The sequence below is a fragment of the Mesoplodon densirostris genome, chromosome 7 (assembly GCF_025265405.1).
Source record: "Mesoplodon densirostris isolate mMesDen1 chromosome 7, mMesDen1 primary haplotype, whole genome shotgun sequence".
In the NCBI taxonomy this organism is placed as follows: Eukaryota; Metazoa; Chordata; class Mammalia; order Artiodactyla; family Ziphiidae; genus Mesoplodon; species Mesoplodon densirostris.
In genome coordinates this window covers 7,187,228-7,204,707 of record NC_082667.1, presented here as the reverse complement: position 1 = coordinate 7,204,707, position 17,480 = coordinate 7,187,228, and the positions used below count along the sequence as shown (strand labels likewise).

Sequence of the window (17,480 nt, the reverse complement as noted above, 5' to 3'; positions counted from 1 at the left end):
TTCTAGTCCCCCTGTCCTGGGAGGTCTTTCTGACAGGCTAGACTACGTTGGACCAATGGTTCCAACAGGCATTTGCCAAGCACTGGGGAGGGAAGTCACATATTGCTGCCGTACCACTGATGCTGGTCCAAGTCCACCATCTGGGGTGCCTGCATGCAGGAGGCTTCGAGATGGTTTCTGGAGCCGGGAGTGTGGGTGACTCCAGGGAGGATGAGGCAGTTGAGTAAGGCCTCGGGAGGAGTAGGATTTTAGAAATTTAGTAAGTGACGAAGCAGAAAAACATCCCAAGTAGAAGAAATTGAGGGTTGAGATGGCTTGGGACTGTGATGGTTCTTTGTGGGAGGGGGACATTAGGGGCAGAAAATAGGTGGTTGGCTCCAGATGGGTCAGGGCTTAACTTCAGATTCACCCGTGCCAAAGGCCTTCTGAACTCTAGGTCCTTGAGCCCTTGCCCACACTGGGGAGAAGCGGGGCGGAAACTGCCGGGCCCACAGGCGCCCAGTCGGCCGCTGGGTCTCCATCGCTCCCTCCGCTGGCCGTGACGGCGAAGAAGCCCCGGGGCCGCAGGGCGGGGGCCAGGGCGGAGGTCGGAAAGCGGGCTTGGGTGGGCAGCGGGTTGGGCCTCTGGTCCACAGACCCGCGAGAGCCGAGGCGCGCTCCCGCGGTAGCCCCCTCCGGTCCGGGGCCGCGCCCCGGAAAAGCGAGGTTTCCGCTGGCTCGGCTGCCGCCGCCGCCGTGAAAAGAGCGACGCGAGAGTGGAGGGGGGACAGCTGGCTGCCACCAGGCCGCGAACTTGAGATGATCCGGCCGAGGGCGCCAATCGCTGAACCCTCTCCTGAAGAGCCAGGGGCGCGCACGCCCACAGGCCCGCCCGGGGCGCGAGCGCAAGCGCGAGCGCGGCCCCGGCCCCGCCCCTCGGCGCTGGGTAGGGCGGGCGCGGGCCAGGCCTCCCCGCCCCCTCCCCGGGCACGCCCACCTAGGGCTTTGGCGGCGCGAGTCGCAACTGGCAGCGGCGGGCGAGCGCGAGGACCGCGCGCCGCGAGGCCCCGCGCGTGCGTGCAGTCTCTCGCTCGCGCGCTCTGGCGGGCGGGCTGAGCAGACGAGTCGAGCCCCCGCCGCCGCCGCGACCGCCGGAGAAGCCTCGGCGTCCGCTCGGCGTCGCCTGATTCCCGTAACCCCCGTGCCTCCCTGCCCCCGGCCGGGCCATGGCGGAACGTGGAGGGGCAGGCGGTGGTCCCGGAGGCGCCGGGGGCGGCAGTGGCCAGCGGGGCTCTGGGGTCGCCCAGTCTCCGCCTCAGCAGCCACCGCCGCAGCAGCTGCCGCAGCAGCCGACGCCCCCCAAGCTGGCCCAGGCCACCTCGTCGTCCTCATCCACCTCGGCGGCGGCCGCCTCCTCCTCGTCCTCGTCCACCTCCACCTCCATGGCCGTCGCGGTGGCCTCGGGCTCTGCGACTCCCGGCGGCCCGGGGCCAGGCCGCACCCCCGCCCCCGTGCAGATGAACCTGTACGCCACCTGGGAGGTGGACCGGAGCTCGTCCAGCTGTGTGCCCAGGTGAGCGGCGGGTGGGGGGGACCGGGCCCTCGGGGGTCGCCCAGCCGGGTCTGTGACAGGCCCCCGCCTTCCTCCCCGTCCCATCGCCCAAGGGGGCACCCCGACCCTAGATTCCCTTTGGCTGCTTTGCCGCCGGGCCTGGCTCCTGCCCGGCCTCCCGGGACTCCTCCCGAGGGGACCCCGCCCTCTCCTGGCATCCCCACCTTCTGTCTGGGGCCGGGGCCACCCTCTTCCCCTCCCTGAGCTGGGCCTTCTGGACTCTCAGCCCTGGGCCTCCTCTTGTTGATCTGACCGAATCCGGCCTTCCTGTCAGTTTCCCCGTGAAAGTCACAGACTCCTCCCGGCCTTGCCAGCTCCCGTGGGCTGTACATATGTTACATAGATGTGGTATGGATCTCTTTAGATATTATTATTTCCCAGTATACTTGGCACGTGTCAAACTCGGTTGTCACCTTCTGCCAGGTAAAGCCGGTATAGTAACCCTTGGCGCTTCTAGTTTGTCTTCAACACACATGTTCATTTGTACTTCAAATACACACATTCTGTCCCGGCCTCTACGTCTTGTAAAAGTCCTATTTAATGTGTCTTCAAGTGTATTTTTCATCCTCTCCTCCCTCCTCACCCCCCCCCCGCCCAGTAACTGGTCACAACTTCTAGCCCTGCAGGGCTACATAAAATTACTGCCTGTTCCTAAATTCAGTCCATTCCTCTGTCTGTTGGAACCATCTGGGGACTTTCCTTCCATTGGTAAAATATACCTGAGTTTGGGATATTTTCTGTTTCTATATTGGCAAGGCAGTCTTTCTCAAACTCTTTGGGCACAGTGTGCAACATCCTACAGTTTACTCCTTGAATAGACACCGTGAAGCTGGTTTCACCCAGGAAGCCCAGAGAAGTGCCTGGAGGTGGTCTTTTTTGTCACTTGTAAACTGAGTTGATTCTGTTGTCTTGGAGTCTGGCTGGCTCCTTACTCTGTCAGCCCTGTCTTGGGCAGATGGACGTGTAAGTGGGGTTGGGGAGCATTGTCTGGTTCCATCTTCAACTCTTTATTTTTCTCCATGCCTCCCCCTTTATTTTGAATTGTTTCATGCATGCAGAATTATATATGTCCTGGAAAGGATTGTAAATAAAAATGACAAGAAGTACATCTCTGTACTTGACTCAGCTTGAGAAAGAGCATTACAGTTGTGTTGAAGCTCTCGGGGTGCCACTTCCTGGTCACATCCCCTTCTTCCCCCTACAAAGGTAAACATTATTCTGAATTGTGTGTCTATCATCTCCCTGTCTTATAAAATTAGTTTTACTGACATATGTGCATCTCTAAGCTATGTTTTTTAGTTGTGGATGTTTTTGGAAGTTTATATAAATGCTATCATACTGTATGTGTTCTGTGGCCTATTTGTGTGTGTGTGTGTGTGTGTGTGTGTGTGTTTAAACTCAACGTTAAGTTCGTGAGAATCATCAGTGTTGTATGGTGGCTCTAAATATTTTCACTAATGGGTAGAATTTCATTGTATGAATATATCATAAAGCTTTTGATGAACATTTGGGTCATTTCCTGTTTGTTAATACAAACAATAATGCTGTAAATATTTTTGTCCAGGACTCTTGGTGCTCCTTGCAGAAGTTTCTTTAGGATGTCTTTATACGTAGGGGTGGAATTGCTGTTTGAGAGATATACGTCTGGAACATTTTTAGATAATGCTGACTTGTTTTCCATTAGCCCCCCTCTACTCTTCGTGTCCCTTGTGTTTCAGCGTTCACTTCACTAATTTATACTTTCTTTTTTCTCTGTCCTTTCTTCAGGGTAATGAGGAGCCACATTAGTTTAGTTAGGTTTGGCCAGTACCCTAACACACACCAGACGCCACTGGGAGTGTAGTATGTGGTGGTTTTCCTCTCTTGGTCCTAAGCAGGCCTGCCTTTCTCTTTCTGTACAGGCCCATCTATAGTTGAAGTATTCTCAGCTACTTCTTTCAAACATAAAAGCACTGGGTCCTTTCCTCCATGGGTCCAGTGTTAGTAATGCATGCTTGCCTGTTCTTCCGTCACCTCTATCACTGTTTGACTGGTGACATTTGGACAGCTGCCTTCTCTAGCTTGTTAGATCAGAAAGGCATGAGCCTACTGGCAAGAAGCTGCTGTGCAACCGAGGGGGATAAATAAAATCCCTGACTGCTGTTGATTTCCAGTCTGTCCCTATTGGTCACTGAAAGGTCCACACAATAAATTATTAGCCAAAGAAACAGCCAGGCATCCTGATCAAATCAGTAATTGTTACGTTGACTTGGTGTGAGAGCCTTAGACTGTCTTGTTGTTTTCACCTGCAGGGAGCATGCAGGTCTGTCATGTCTACCAACCAATCTTTGGGATTGTCAGCTGTCCTGCTCTGACTTTTTTTTTAACCGGCACCCTTGTGCCTCCCAGCTCTTTGTGGAACACTTGTGCTCTTTGGAGCAGGCTGTTTTATCTGCAGGATGGAAAATAACACCCTGTGGGGAGAAAATGGCCTGCTATTGGCCCTTCCAGTGATTAGAGTCATCCAGTTAATTTGAGGTCTCCTTGGTATGCTTGTTCACATTGTCTGGAATGTATTGGCAGCGAGCACTCTGTATACAGCACGCTGAATATCGTCTAGGATTAACATTCTTGTCTTGTGTAACTCAAATGAGACCCAAATGTATGATTTATATGCACTTGAGAAATGCACGCATGATTGTATGATCTAAGGTTGGATATGTATAAAATGTCCTGGGGTTCCGTCTTGTGAAATTGTCATCCTCTTCCTAGTGCAGAGAAGCGAGTTGAAAAGTCGAGTGTTAGGAAGGTCATGCTCCTTTTGTTGATCCCTGTAGAAATATAATTTACTTTTGGAAAAAAAAACTTTTTCCTTTATTAGATGCTTAAATATAGTTGTTGTTTCTCAGGTATGTACTCTGCTCTGTCTTAACAGCTACTAAATTCTCTCAGAATCCATAGTATTTTTTTTTTTACTTTTTATGAATGAAGAGCGCACCTATAGTTGGCTTTAAAATAACTAAATTGTTCTTTTCATTGCCATTTTTACCAGCATTTTTTTAAAATAAAAAGATGTTTTTTTTTCCTGATAGTAGATTTTTATTCTCACAAGGAATTTCAAAATTTTAACTGAAATATAATTTAACTGAAATATAATTGACATACAATATTATGTTGGTTTAATTTGCATTTGATTTGACATTTGCATACATTATGAAATGATCACCACGATAAGTCTAGTAACCATCTGTCCCCACACAAAGTTATTACAGTATTATTGACCATATTCCTATGCTGTACATTACATCCCTATGGCTTAAAATAAAAAGATCAGGGCCTCCCTGGTGGCGCAAGTGGTTGAGAGTCCGCCTGCCGATGCAGGGGATACGGGTTCGTGCCCCGGTCTGGGAGGATCCCATATGCCGCGGAGCGGCTGGGCCCGTGGGCCGTGGCCGCTGAGCCTGCGCGTCCGGAGCCTGCGCGTCCGGAGCCTGTGCTCCGCAACGGGGGAGGCCACAACAGTGAGAGGCCCGCATACCGCAAAAAAAAAAAAAAAAAAAAAAAGATCAATACACGTCCATGATTAGAAATTCAGGCAGTACAGAAAGATGGAAATGGTAAAGGAAAGCCCCAGCCCTGTGTCTCTTCTCACTCCCCAGAGGTAATCATTGTGAAATACAGTTGGCTGTTGAGATTCTGTCACCAGCAGGTAGGTCTGTTACAGTTCCATTATGAAATTCACAGCTTTGGAAGTCGATGCTGTTTTCCCTCCACACTAAGGAGTGCTCCCTGGTCTGTGGTCCAGAGTATGGACAGTGGTGTGGCGCTGTCGTAAGTACCAGGTGGCAAGATGCTTGACGTTAAAGGCAGGGTTTTAGAGTATCATTGACCCTTTCTCTTTGGTCTTTGTATGGTGACATTTCCCCTGATGTTCTTTTCTCTTTTTGAGTTGCTTAAGTAGGAGAGACTGAAAAATTATTCCATTTCCTAAGTGTACAAAATTTCCTCAGGGGTGTAAAACTGACAGGAGACAAAATGTGCTCTGCTGTATCACCCACTAACTGTATCACATTTGTCTTTGAGTACAGAGCACATTTGGGTATCCTTACCTCTGTGCTTAGGGAAGGAGTTCAGTGGTTATCAGTCACATTTCTCCTTTAGACCACATTTGGGAAAAAAAGGGGGAGGTGACCATGGCCAAGTTTGTGTGACTGTCCTGCAATAGAAGTGTTAATTTCATGAAGGCACTTGAGGCCAGTTACCCCTCTAACCATGAAAGCACTGGGCAAGCCAGGATGTATTGCTGTATGTGCTTCCTGTGTGCTAGGGCAAACTCTCCCACACCTTAGCGTTTTCATCCATTGATTGGGAATACTTTTACTTACTATCCATTCCAAAATGTGGGTGAAATAAATATAAAATAGGACCTATAGATCCACAGGAGAAAGTACTTCTTAAATGATAGATATAAGGTAAATGTAATTGATCAAATAAGAGAGAGCTGTTGAACTTTCTTTTATTTCCCTAGGGTTAAAAGTCTTGGAAGCAGGGCTCCCCTGGTGGCGCAGTGGTTGAGAGTCCGCCTGCCGATGCAGGGGACACGGGTTCGTGCCCCGGTCCAGGAAGATCCCACGTGCCGCGGAGCGGCTGGGCCCGTGAGCCATGGCCGCTAAGCCTGCGCGTCTGGAGCCTGTGCTCCGCAACGCGAGAGGCCACAACAGCGAGAGACCCGCATACCGCAAAAAAAAAAAGTCTTGGAAGCATATTTGTATCTTAGAAGATTTGAATTTCACATTGTGCGTGTTGTAATAGAATATGCTCTCTATCGGAGTAATACAATCCACCGTCCCTGTGGAAGCTCAGATTCCTTAAGTCAGAAAGAGAATGACTTTCACAGAGTCTGTCTTACACGTATTGATTTACAGATCTTTTGGACACATTAGTGGTTATGTGATTTCCTTTTAAGCTACATTTCCAATTTCTTAGCTGAGCCAATAAGCTGCCACTGTTATTAAGGTTGGTGCCGTCTCTGTGTGCACCGGGGAGGTGCAAGCCAGAAAGTGTTTGGGCTGTGTCTTTTCACTGCTTCACCCCAGGAGGCTTGTCCTGTTTTGGCCGGGACTTGAAGGCTCAGTGGGTCCTCTGAGATTTGGAGTTGGCTTGGCTTGGACCTGTGGTGTCACATTCTGGGAGTACTTTGGGAATCCAGGGAAGCTGTGGGAATGATTGCAAGAGTTGGTCTTTTTCCAGTGTGAGTTTGGAGTGGTATTAAGGGCTCTTGAGAAAAGACAGAGTTTGAAGTTGGCCTTAAAATGTCTTTCAGAGCCCACTGGGCTGGAATTGAGCAAGACGGTTTGGTTCTAGATTGGCGAGCCCTGACGCAGTCCTCCTTTCTCCAGGCCTAATTAAAGGAATAACCAGCATAACTAAAGAGGACTTTAGGGAACCAATGTGTGTGCCTGGGCACCAACTCTGGAGTCATTCACAGGGCAGTTATCTGATTAGAAAGCCTGCTGGACCTGCTTTCCCTTTTATGTTATTACAAACCAGAGAATAGCTGTAGTCACAGCTTAGGGAGCTGCTTAGGCAGACACGTGCCTGGCCTCTACCTTGGGTAGCGCAGTAGAGAAGGCCAGTAAATGATGATGTATTGTTGCTGAGCTTTTATATCTTCTAGATAACAGTTACTTAAAACATTTTGTTTGACGTTCAATTATGTCTTAAGATCATAGGCTATTTCATCTTTTATTTTTTATTTATTTTTATTTTTTTTATTTCATCTTTTAAAGCTCTGCTGTTCAATACGGTAGCCACTAGCCACATGTGACTGTTTGAATATTAATTAAAATTGAATGAAATTTAAAATTCTCTTCCTTAGTTGCACTGGCCACATTTCATTTCACACCAGTCACGTGTGGCTGGTGGCTGCCATATTGGACAGGGCAGATCTAGAACATTTCCAGGACCACAGAAAGTTCTGTTAGATAACACTGTTTTAGAGAGAACATTGCCTAAGTGTGGGCATTTCTGGTATTAATATTTATGGCTTCTCCTTATTTGTTTTTTTTTTTGCGGTACGCGGGCCTCTCACTGTTGTGGCCTCTCCCATTGCGGAGCACAGGCTCCGGACGCACAGGCTCAGCGGCCATGGCTCACGGGCCCAGCCGCTCCGCGGCACGTGGGATCTTCCCGGACCGGGGCACAAACCCGTGTCCCCTGCATTGTCAGGCGGACTCTCAACAACTGCGCCACCAGGGAAGCCTCCTTATTTGTTTAATTAGACTGAGTACTCAGTCTGTCCTCTTCCAGGTTATTTTAAAATGTCCCCTTTCTTCGCTATTCCAAGGGCCCATTAGTTTTCTTTTGTTAGTTTTCCCCCTTTAAGTGTTGTTACCTTCTAGTCTGTTCACTTCCTCCTGGAGGGAATTAGCTTCCTGGTGCTTCCCTGTCATTCGTTTCTCACAATTTTAGGTCTTAGTCAATATCTATAGAGAAAACTGTCTGGAGGCGTTAACTCCAAAATGGTTTTGGATGGTAGGATTATGTGTGACACTAATTTTTGTCCTTGTGTATTTTTTGGTGATTTCCAGACTTTCTGTAACAGACATGTATTACAGAAAAGACCAGTAAATGTTGTTTTAAAAAATATATATTTAGGGACTTCCCTGGTGGCGCAGTGGTTAAGACTCTACCCTCCCAATGCAGGGAGCCTGGGTTCGATCCCTGGTCAGGGAACTAGATCTCACATGCATCCCACCTGCTGCAACTAAGACCCAGTGCAACCAAATAAATGAGTAAATATTAAAATATATATATATATATTTAAAGATGCGTATCAACTCTTCTCGGTTGTATACGTACCTCAAAGGAGGGAACCTTACAAATTTTATATCGCTATAAAGATGTAAAAAAATAGGATTTATTGAATGGATGAAGACATTGGGGGGAGCTGAGGTTTCACTCCACTCACCTTCCTTTCTTGGTTCTAGAGTTGCTTGTTCATCTTTATTGATAGCAAAAATGGTGACTGGAGAATGCTCTAGCCTGTTGCCCACCTCATGGTGTGTGGATGGTGAGGCACAGGTGAGGAGGGGGCATTGATAGAGGCACATTAGTTATTTGATGTTCATGTAGCTTCTTTTATTTTATTTTTATTTTTTATTTTTGGCCACACCGTGCTGCATGCGGGATCTTAGTTCCCTGACCAGGGATCGAACCCGCGCTCCCTGCATTGGGTGCGCTGAGTCTTAACCACTGGACCGCCAGGAAAGTCCCATGTAGCTTCTTTAAGATTGTAAAGTTTTTAAATACATTAAAGGTCAGAATATCTGAGTTGAGTTCTAGCTTCACCAATTTTTCTGACCCCGAGTACTGTTCTTCCTCTTTTCTCCTTGGAAGTAATGATCCTCCACGACTCCCAGATGAACCTGTGTTTCATTCATCCTTTCAGCACTTTCAGTTCGTTCTGTAAACAGAGGCACTACGTAATATCCAGAGCCTATTTTGGCAAAAAATTTTTTTAGAACTGTGACAGACCTCTTAGCAGTTACACTGTGAGTGGTTTACCCTGTATGTTTTTTTAGTGACCTGGTGCAGGTATAGGTAGGCGTGAAAGGAGTGATGTTTTAAAACTTGGTTCCTGTTACAGCATCTCCTCCTGTCTTCTTAGTCTGCAGACTCCTCCGAACGGCAGTCTGCCTCTCAGAGCAGTGTTCTGAGCAAGACTCCCCCCAGGTAACAGTTTGGATGTGGTAAGTGGAATGTTAATTGTCCCTGAGGAAATTTAGCCTGGTTATTGTGCTTAGATGTAGGAAGGTGTTTTTTCTTTACAGTTTTTCTCCAAAACTCTGTGTGTGTGTGTGTGTGTATCTGGCTTTGAGCTTCCTTTTGTTCCTTTTTTTATAAACGAGACAGAGATTCTTTGTAGTGTTTTTTTTTGTTTGTTTTTGTTTTTATAACAGTTGAGGAGAACACAAAAGGCTTAGGACATCAGTTGTCATTTATTTGGTCCCTCCTCCCGGACCTTTTCCTGTCTGTTGTTTAGAAACACCAAATGGCTTCAGGGGTTAGATAGTAGCTTCTTCCTCCCATGTCTGTGATTTATGGTGCCTGGAAAGCACATCGCACTCCCTCATGTGTAATTCTACCCATCCTCTGTGACCCTGATCTCCTCCCAGAAGGTAACCACTAGTAGCAGTTCAGAGTGATATGTTAAAATGAAAATCAGATCATGTCACTCCCCTGTTCATAATCTTCCCAGTTCATTCATTTAGCAGATGCTTGTAGGCCAGCCGGCATGGGCCACAAACAAAATCCTTGATCTCATAAAGTATACGTTCTGTTGGGTGAAGATAAGAGACCCTATCAAATAACTTTTCATCACACTTAGAGTAAAACCCTTTTTATGACTTAGGAGATACTTCGGGGTGGGACTCTTCCCGTGGCTTCCACCTCGTTGCTGCCATTCTCCCCATGCTCACCTGGCTCTGGGCAAGCTGGGCCCGGGCGCGGTCACCCTGCCTTTGGGCTTTTGCACTTGCTGTTGCCTCTACCCGGAATGCTGTGTCCCCAGATCATCGTGTGGCTGGCTCCTGGGTCTCATTCAGGTCTCAGCTGACCTGCTACCTTGGAAAGCTTCTCTCATCTGCCCATTCCATCCTGGGAGTTTATAAATCTTCTTCACACCAGTTACCTTCATCTGAAATAAATCCTGTTCATTACTTTACATAGTAGTTACTTTATAGGTGCTTAATGGATACATTGGTCAACGAACAGTGCCTGTTTATTTGTAAAGTTTATTGAATGAAAATCTATCCTACACAGTTCTTTCATTCAACAAATATTTTTTGAGTAATGCTATATGCCAAATACTGCTCCAGGTGCTGGGGAACCAGCAGCAAACTGGTTGACGAAGCCCATTCTCCCCTAGAGTGAACATTCTTGTGGAGGGAGACAGATAATAAACACGTAATTAGGTCTATAGTGAATAGTCAGGTGGTGAGTAGTGCCATGATGAAAAACAAATCGGAGTGCGGACTTGAGAGGGTTGGGTAGTGTGGTCAGAGAAGGCCTCTGGTGAGGTGCTGTTTGGGCTGATGCCTGGGTGAGGTGAACCAGACTGCTGAGCGTTTGCTGTGTGCACAGCAGCTCCGCAGGAAGGGAAGTCGAGACCTGGGGAGGTGAAGGCAGTTCTGCAGGGCTCCCCAGTTTAGAAGTAGGTGGAGGGCTTCCCTGGTGGTGAAGTGGTTAAGAATCCGCTTGCCAGAGCAGGGGACACAGGTTTGAGCCCTGGTCTGGGAAGATCCCACGTGCCGTGGAGCAACTAAGCCCGTGCGCCACAACTACTGAGCTTGTGCTCTAGAGCCCGTGCGCCACAACTACTGAAGCCCGCGTGCCTAGAGCCTGTGCTCCGCAACAAGAGAAGCCCCCTGCTCGGTGCAACTAGAGAAAGCCCACGCACAGCAATGAACACCCAGCGCAGCCAAAAATAAAATAAATTAATTAATTAAAAAAAAAAAACTTGGTGTCCCCTGAGATCTGTCTGGTTCTCATGGTTGACAAATAATATTTAATGCTTTATACTTTGTAATGTTGGGATTACAGAATGCTGCTTTATTACCAAATTGTAGACAGTGAGAGGCTTCGTAGCAGTGGCTACAGGTGTCAGTTCTGGAGCCAGTTAGCCAGGATTTTAATCCTGACTCTGTTTTTACTGTTTGAGTGACTTGGGCAAATTACTTAACCTCTCTAATGCTTCATTTTTCTCATCTTGTAAAATGGGCATAGTAATTGCCCCTACTGTTCATTTATTATGAGGATTAAATGAGATTAATACACGTTAAGTGCTTATGTGGCACATAGAAAACACTTAAAAATGTTACTATTACTCTTGCTGTCTTTATTGCCAGCCTAGCTTCTCTGTCTCTCCCCCACACCCCTCGAAAAACTGCTTTCTGTCTAGAATCAGGGCAACCTTGTTTATATTCTGATTTCCTCAGGGGGACCATTACAAGGTCTTGGGTTCACTTTGGCCACAGATCCCTGCCAAACCCCAAGCTTAATAGACTAGAAAGTCAAAGGAAAATATTTTGGTTCTCTGAAGCAGTGGCTGGGTCGGGATCCTGTTTCTACATCCTGCCAGCTTATATGAACGGAAGAGATGGTTCAGGCCCGGCCTGCAAACCACAACTTTGTTTTGAGCCAACTTGACTTGACAGCTTCCCTATTCTACCTGCTGACTTCTTTAGCTCTGCTTTGGCAGCCAGAAGAACAACTAAACCGGTTTACAGCTAGCCATTTATCAGCAGTAAAAGCTGAGCGACTCCTAGGAAAATCAGGATTTAAACGGAGTTGATCTTTTTCTCTTTTCTCCTTAAGCTTTCCTTTTTATGTCTCAAACTATAGAAAAACTGTATTCTACTTTTGTAGGAGAACCTGATAATACATTTAAGGCCTATTGTGAAACATTTGGATCTTTGTATACCTGTCAGTTTTCTCCTTTAATAAGCACCAAGACTTTTTATCTTCCCATTTTGGTTAGAAACCCACAAATATATTTATGTGTTTCTGGTTCTTCCTTGAGAATATATAAAACACAGATTTACCGCTTCTCAAGTGTGGATGGTCATAATGAATGGGACCCTCATGGCGAACATCAGGGCTTGAAATGAAGAGTGTGGACTGGTACGTGGTGCGTAACTGTTTTTAAAGTCGTATGTTTGCTTTTTTAGTTTTGTTTTTGTCTTCTTTTCTCCCTGTTGCTATCAATATGCCTCCTTTCTGCTTTGTTGCTTCTAATATTCCATGAGCTGAAGAATCATATAGTCAAATAAGTTAAGAAGGAATGGGCTCTGAATATGAGGCTGAGAGTAATGGGCAGTGTAATCTGAGAGCGTGAGAGCCACAGCGGGGCTGTTTTGCTCACCTCTTGGTCCAGTTTGTGCTCTAGAGGTAGGCTTGCTGGTGAGTTGAGGGTGAGGGTTTAATCTTCTATTAAACTATTTAATCTTCTATTACTGTTATGGATTAGTAAGTGAAGCCCTATATCTAGTGCTTAGTTAACTCTGTTTTGATTACCTCTGGGCAAGTCACTTTTTCTCCTGATTTTTTTTACAAGTGGGGATACCTTTTTTGGCCTTGTTGATTTGTTATGCAGAGAAACAAAATATTTGTAAAATGTTTGAGCATCTATATTCATAGAAATCATTACCTTAACATCTTTGGGTAATGGCAGTAAAACTATGAATATGAGGGTATAGTATTTGTAGGCCTGATTTACATTAGTCATCATTTACATAGCCTCTGCAAGTAGGTTTTTGTTTCGCACTTTCAGGTCGTATCCAATAGAATGTGGCAGCGTAATCTACCCTAAGTCTGTTGTTTAATAAAATTGTCTCCTCAAAATTAAAATATGTGGAAAGTAGACTACAGCATTCAGTCATCCATGCCATGTACTGTTTTTGCTGTGAATGAAAATGAATAAGCAGCTCTGGAAACCAGCGTCCTCTGGGAACATAAAAGCTCTGTGGCTATTAATGGATTTAATTGTATTTCCACTCTGCCACCAAGATGTGCAATAACTTGTTTATGCCCTTATCTTGAACGGGGAGAATTGTTCATTAACTGTATATGATATCATTATCCCTTTGTTTTTATTACTTGTGGATAATCCCCTCTATCTTTCCTTTTTAAAAAAAAACTTATGAAAAGGAGCAGCTAAAATGTTATTAAACATTGCCCATTAATCTCTTTGGTTGACTTTTCTCTCCGTGGAGGAAAAGGAAAGTGTCATCTCACTGGGAAAACAAATGCTTGGGTTGGAAATGGGACATGACCTGAACTAAGATTTGGCGTAGGATTAGTTTGGTGTGCTTTGGACTTAGGCCAGCAATGTGTTTGCTTATGTTCCAGAAGGGCCTCATTCTCAGGCAGCCTCACTGATAAATGAGTGCCATGTCTCCGTGTGCTGAGGCGTCGTCTGATTGGAGTCCATTTAAGAGAACGTTTTATAGAACGTTTGTGATGATGGCTCTGTTTGGGTTTGGGTTTTGTTTTGTTTTGCTTTGTTTTGTTTGATGCTCATTCAGGTATTTCCTCCTATTCTTATAATATATCTGGAGGAAAAAAGTCAGCAAGTTGCTATCATCTCTTTAAAACCACGTGCCAAAAATGCTTTGGCTCTAGAATCTGGTTTCTTATCTGGCTTTACCTCACCACGTGGGTTTGCATAAGTCTCTGTGAGTCCTCCTCTCCCTAATAGTAACTTCATGTAGTTGGCAGGTACTCCCCGCACAGAAACCGTATGCCTAGTCACCATTTTAGACACCGAGGAGAGAGTGCTTACTAAGACAGGCAAAATCAAGCTCTCCTGGAGGTTACCTTCTAGGGGCAGAGGGGGCAGCAGGCAATAAACAAATGAGTGAGCAAGTGGTAGGGTATGTCAGATGGGGAAAATTAAAGCGGGAAAGGGGTATATGTGAGGCAGAGAGTGTTACTGTTTTAAATAAGGTAGTTTAGAAGACCACAGAGAAGGTGAGTCATCATGTGCAGCACACACTTAGGCAAGTCATTAGAGGGAACAGTAAGTACTAGTAGGTTCCAGGAACACCCGGGAGGCCAGTGGACTGGAGCCAAGTGAACAAGGTGGAGAGTAGTGGGAGAGAAAGTCAGAGAAGTGAAGGGACCAGATCTCGTAGGCCAGTGTAGGACTCCGGCTTTGACCTTGAGTGAGATGAGGAAGCCATTGGGGATTTCGAGCCAGAGAAGAGGCATGGTAATGCCTTACGTATTAAAATAACCACTGGTCCCTGTGTGTAGCGTAGCCCATAGAGAAGGGCAAGGGTGAAAGCAGGGAGTCCAGTTAGGAGTATGAAGATGATGTACTGGGAGCTGATGTTGCCTTCGGCAGGGTGGTAGAGAAGATGAGAAGTCATCAGAGTCGGGTATAGTCTTTTCAAGCCTAAAGGATTTGCTTATGGATTACATTTGGGATATGACAAAAGAAAAGGATTCAAGGACGACTTCAAGATTTCATTTAACCTCCTTGTGTCAGTTTTCTGTTTTTCACTAAAAAAATGATAGTGACTGTCATCTCTTTATCATAAGTGACGTTATATGAGAATGAGATCTGTGTAACAGAACTCTTCAAAGCTCTTGAGGAAGGCTGTTTGTCTCTATTTTTGCCATTTGTGATTAACTGGGAATAAATTTCCTTGGGGATTTACTGGGCGATGGAATAATCCATAGGTTGGCAACTGATTGTGTTAAAAATCTAGATAAATTCTTTTTATGCTGTAGGCCATGGTGAAGGTGTTGGAGCAGCAGAGTCTCAACGTCCCTAATTATTCTGCTGTCATATTTGTTTGGTCTGATATCTCCTCTGTGGTCTTTACCTATTTGATGGCTTTTGGTGAGGAAGCTCTATTGTAGAGGCCATTAACAGCCATAGCACCTACCCTTTGTCACTAACCCAGTGGAACTGAAAAATAAAAAACATCTGTTTTTTTTTTTTTTTTTTAAATGACTGGTTTGCTACAGCAGACAGCCTGTCTGTGCTTCCTAGGAGCTGCTCTATAAGGAGGACTCCTGCTGCAGAATGATCTAATTTGTGTAATCTTGAAGGTGGAGCTATTTTTGAAAGAGAACAGAAAAATAATGGAACCCTTTGCTTGTGAATGCCAAGCTGGATCTTACTGACTTAAAAGGAAAAGGGCTCCATTAGATCTTGTAGTTTGAACTCTAATTTCCCTCTTGTCCTGCTCACCAGGCCTAGGTAAAATTTATAATAGATATATTTAGGTAATTGCTCTTGAAAATGGTAGCTGGGTTTTTCTTTTCTTTTTTTCAAAAACATTTTAGATAAATATGTTACTTGTGATTTGGATAATGTGAGTAGCATAAAAGAGCAGTTACCAAATTCAAGAATTAGAATTCTCTTTACAGTTATTAGATAGACTGATGGTTTGTAACTGGTTCTCAAAACTATCAGATTTTATGGCCCCTTCTCTATCCTGAAATGCAATTCCCGGATAATCAGATTTACCAGCATGTCTACAATGTCTTAACTGCAATATAAAGGAAAAATAAAAGGAAAGCTGTTTGTGATGCAATATGTGTTTCTATATGTAAATTCTCAGAAGACGTGTGTAAGTGTTCACAGCACATTAGAAACCACAGCTGTCAGGTGCTTGCAGGTACACATCGCCTTATCTCTGTGGATATGGCTCCCATAGATAGAGATTGATACAGGTGTACTGCATGGGTGCCTCATGATATGTGGCAGTGCCATCGGTGATACAGTTTTCTAAAATGGTGGATAAATCTTCGTCAAATTCTACACAAAACAAAATATAGTCTTTTCTCTGTTTACTGTAGTTACATTAGTTACATTCCTGGAAAATCCAGTGTATATTGATTGGTGAAAAAATCAATTAAGTTTCTATGTAAAATCTATTTAAATCTAGGCTTAGAACATTATAAGCTGCTTTTTATTTACATAACCTTTGTGTCTGGCGAGACCAAGGCAAATTTATTAGGAAACTAATGAAACTTAAGTTTCAAGGTCCTTTATTTGCCTTAAATTCAAAGCAAATTTATTATGGAGCTAATGAAACTTGAGTTTCAGGCTACTTCCGTGGCCCTATACCTAACTTTTTTTTTAAAACTTTTTATTCAAAAAGTATAATATATAGTACTTAGCAAAGGACACATATAATAAGTACAATTGATGACTTTTTACAAACTGAACAAAACTAGCACCCATATCAGGAAACAACACATTACCGACACCCCAAAACGTTACCTTGTCTGCTTCTAATCACTGCCTCTGCCCCCACCAAAGATGCCTAGCATCCTAACGTGTAAGAGCGTAAGTTAGCTCTGCCTGCTTCGGTACTTCATACCGTGTATACTCTCGTATCTGACTTCTTTTGCTCAACACGATGTTTGTGTGAATCAGCCATGTTGTTGCATATGGTTGCAGCTCATATATTCTTGTTGCTGTACGGTGTTCCATGTGCGCATGTATCACAAGTTATTTAATCACTGGGCTGGCGGTGGTCATATAGGAGATTTCCCATATTGTGAATAGGGCTGCCGTGGACGTTCTCACCCGTCTGTCGGAGGTCATAAGCACTCTCGTACAGTTCATTTCGTTTCTCTTGAGAGGACAGCCAGGAGTGCAGTTGCTGGGTTGTGTGAGAGTTCCACTTGGGTCAGATCGCTACCATCAGTTGGGATTGTCTTTTGCGTTTCAGTTATTCTGAGTGGAGGTAAAGTGGCTGCTCCAGTGGTGTTAATCTGCATTTCCCTCATGATGTTGGGAACCTTTTCATAAGCTTACCAGCCGTCCGGTATCCTCTTTTATGAATTGTCTGTTCAGGTAGTTTTTCTATTGGGTTGTCTGTTTTCATTAAATTGTAGGAGTTCTTTTTCTTCCAAATATCTTCTCATACTCTGTGGGCTTCCTTTTTACTCTTTCAATGGTGTTGTTTGTTGAACACAAATTTTTAAATCTGTCCAGTTTATCCATTTCCCCCTTTATATTTAGTGTCTTTTATGTCCTGTTTAAGAAATCTTAGTCCATTCAAGATCATGAAGAGGTTCTCTAATATTTTCTTCTCAAGCTGTATTATTTTTCTTTCACATTTAGATCTGTAGTCCATCTGGAATTGATATTTGTGTGTGGAATGGAGGGTTAAGATACATTCCCCCCACATGGATCTTCCATTACCCCTGTACCATTTACTTAAAAGATTTTTTTTTTTTTTGCGGTACACGGGCCTCTCACTGCTGTGGCCTCTCCCGTTGTGGAGCACAGGCTCTGGACGTGCAGGCTCAGCGGCCATGGCTCACGGGCCCAGCCGCTCCGCGGCATGCGGGATCCTCCCGGACCGGGGCACGAATCCGTGTC

The 17,480-nt window shown here is 45.3% G+C and overlaps 1 protein-coding gene across 4 annotated transcripts in view; it reads left to right on the top strand.

Annotated features, from left to right (window-relative positions):
- Positions 1–1,019: 1,019 nt before the first annotated feature.
- PACS1 (phosphofurin acidic cluster sorting protein 1) overlaps positions 1,020–17,480 on the top strand; it is a 142,534-nt gene continuing 126,073 nt past the window's right edge. For all 4 annotated transcript variants that reach the window (XM_060103363.1, XM_060103362.1, XM_060103361.1 and 1 more), the window contains exon 1: positions 1,020–1,552. In XM_060103363.1, coding sequence (XP_059959346.1) covers positions 1,206–1,552 — 347 coding nt within the window. In that variant the 5' untranslated portion in view covers positions 1,020–1,205. The remainder of the gene's footprint in view (positions 1,553–17,480) is intronic.